General features: G+C 46.6%; 1 protein-coding gene across 1 annotated transcript in view; it reads right to left on the reverse strand.

Moving 5' to 3' along the window:
- Positions 1–1,472, reverse strand: part of LOC101860774 (TOG array regulator of axonemal microtubules protein 1) — a gene marked incomplete in the record, with an annotated part of 75,343 nt that overhangs the window by 29,774 nt on the left and 44,097 nt on the right. Inside the window, 1 exon segment of the mRNA XM_035973008.1 lies at positions 1,093–1,241. Coding sequence (XP_035828901.1) covers positions 1,093–1,241 — 149 coding nt within the window.

The following is a 1,472-nucleotide window of genomic DNA, read 5'->3' on the forward strand; positions in this document are numbered from 1 at the left end:
TCTCTCTCTCTCTCTCTCTCTCTCTCTCTCCAACAGGCTGTTCCTCCAGTCTCAGTGTCCGACATACACATGCACGTACAAGAAAAAGTAACAGTTCATAGTTATGACAAGTATGCATTTGTGAATGAGTAATGCTTCATCTGTTTTCTGAAAATGTCCATAGTAGGTGAACTCCTTACTTTAAGGCCAGTACCGCACTAGGACAGTGAACTGCATACTTTAAGGCCAGTACTGCACTAGGACAGTGAACTCCTTACTTTAAGGCCAGTACTGCACTAGGACAGTGAACTCCTTACTTTAAGGCCAGTACTGCACTAGGACAGTAGTGAACTCCTTACTTTAAGGCTAGTACCGCACTACGACAGTGAACTCCTTACTTTAAGGCTAGTACCGCACTAGGACAGTGAACTCCTTACTTTAAGGCCAGTACCACACTAGGACAGTAGTGAACTCCTTACTTTAAGGCCAGTACCGCACTAGGACAGTGAACTCCTTACTTTAAGGCCAGTACCGCACTAGGACAGTGAACTCCTTACTTTAAGGCCAGTACCGCACTAGGACAGCGAACTCCTTACTTTAAGGCCAGTACCGCACTAGGACAGTAGTGAACTCCTTACTTTAAGGCCAGTACCTCACTAGGACAGTAGTGAACTCCTTACTTTAAAAGGGTGTAAGTTCCATACATGGGGACAAAAGAAGAAAAAGGAACGCTATGTTCTGTAGCATGTGTCATTGTGTGTCAGTGTCAATGTGTGTCCGTTTACTGACAAAGACACACTGACACAGAAACATACTGACACACACACACACACACTAACACAGACACATACTAAAACACACTGACACAGACTGACACACTGACACAGACACACACTGACAGACACACACTGACACAGACACATACTTACACACACTGGCACAAGACACACTGACCCAAACACACACTGACACAGACACACACAGATACAGACACATACTTACACACACTGGCACAGGACACACACAGATACAAACACACACTGACACAGACACATACTTACACACACTGACCCAGACACACACTGACACAGACACACTAATGGTCCGACTCACCCCCGAGCGGCCATCGTCCGAGGCAGCGTATGCGCTGTCGTTGTCGTCGTAGAAGTCTGAGGAGGGAGAGATGGGCGGGACTTTCCGCCGCGTGGCCGAGCCACGGGCCATGGTGGCCTTCCGAGGAACCGGCGCCTCGTCCTCATCTGTGTATGACAGTAACAACCGTTACAACAATGACAGACTTGTCACAACCGTTACAACAATGACAGACTTATCACAACCGTTACAACAGTGACAGACTTATCACAACCGTTACAACAATGACAGACTTATCACAACCGTTACAACAGTGACAGACTTATCACAACCGTTACAAGAGTGACAGACTTATCACAACCGTTACAACAATGACAGACTTATCACAACCGTTACAACAG

This window comes from Aplysia californica, unplaced genomic scaffold (assembly GCF_000002075.1).
Source record: "Aplysia californica isolate F4 #8 unplaced genomic scaffold, AplCal3.0 scaffold00948, whole genome shotgun sequence".
Classification (NCBI taxonomy): domain Eukaryota; kingdom Metazoa; phylum Mollusca; class Gastropoda; order Aplysiida; family Aplysiidae; genus Aplysia; species Aplysia californica.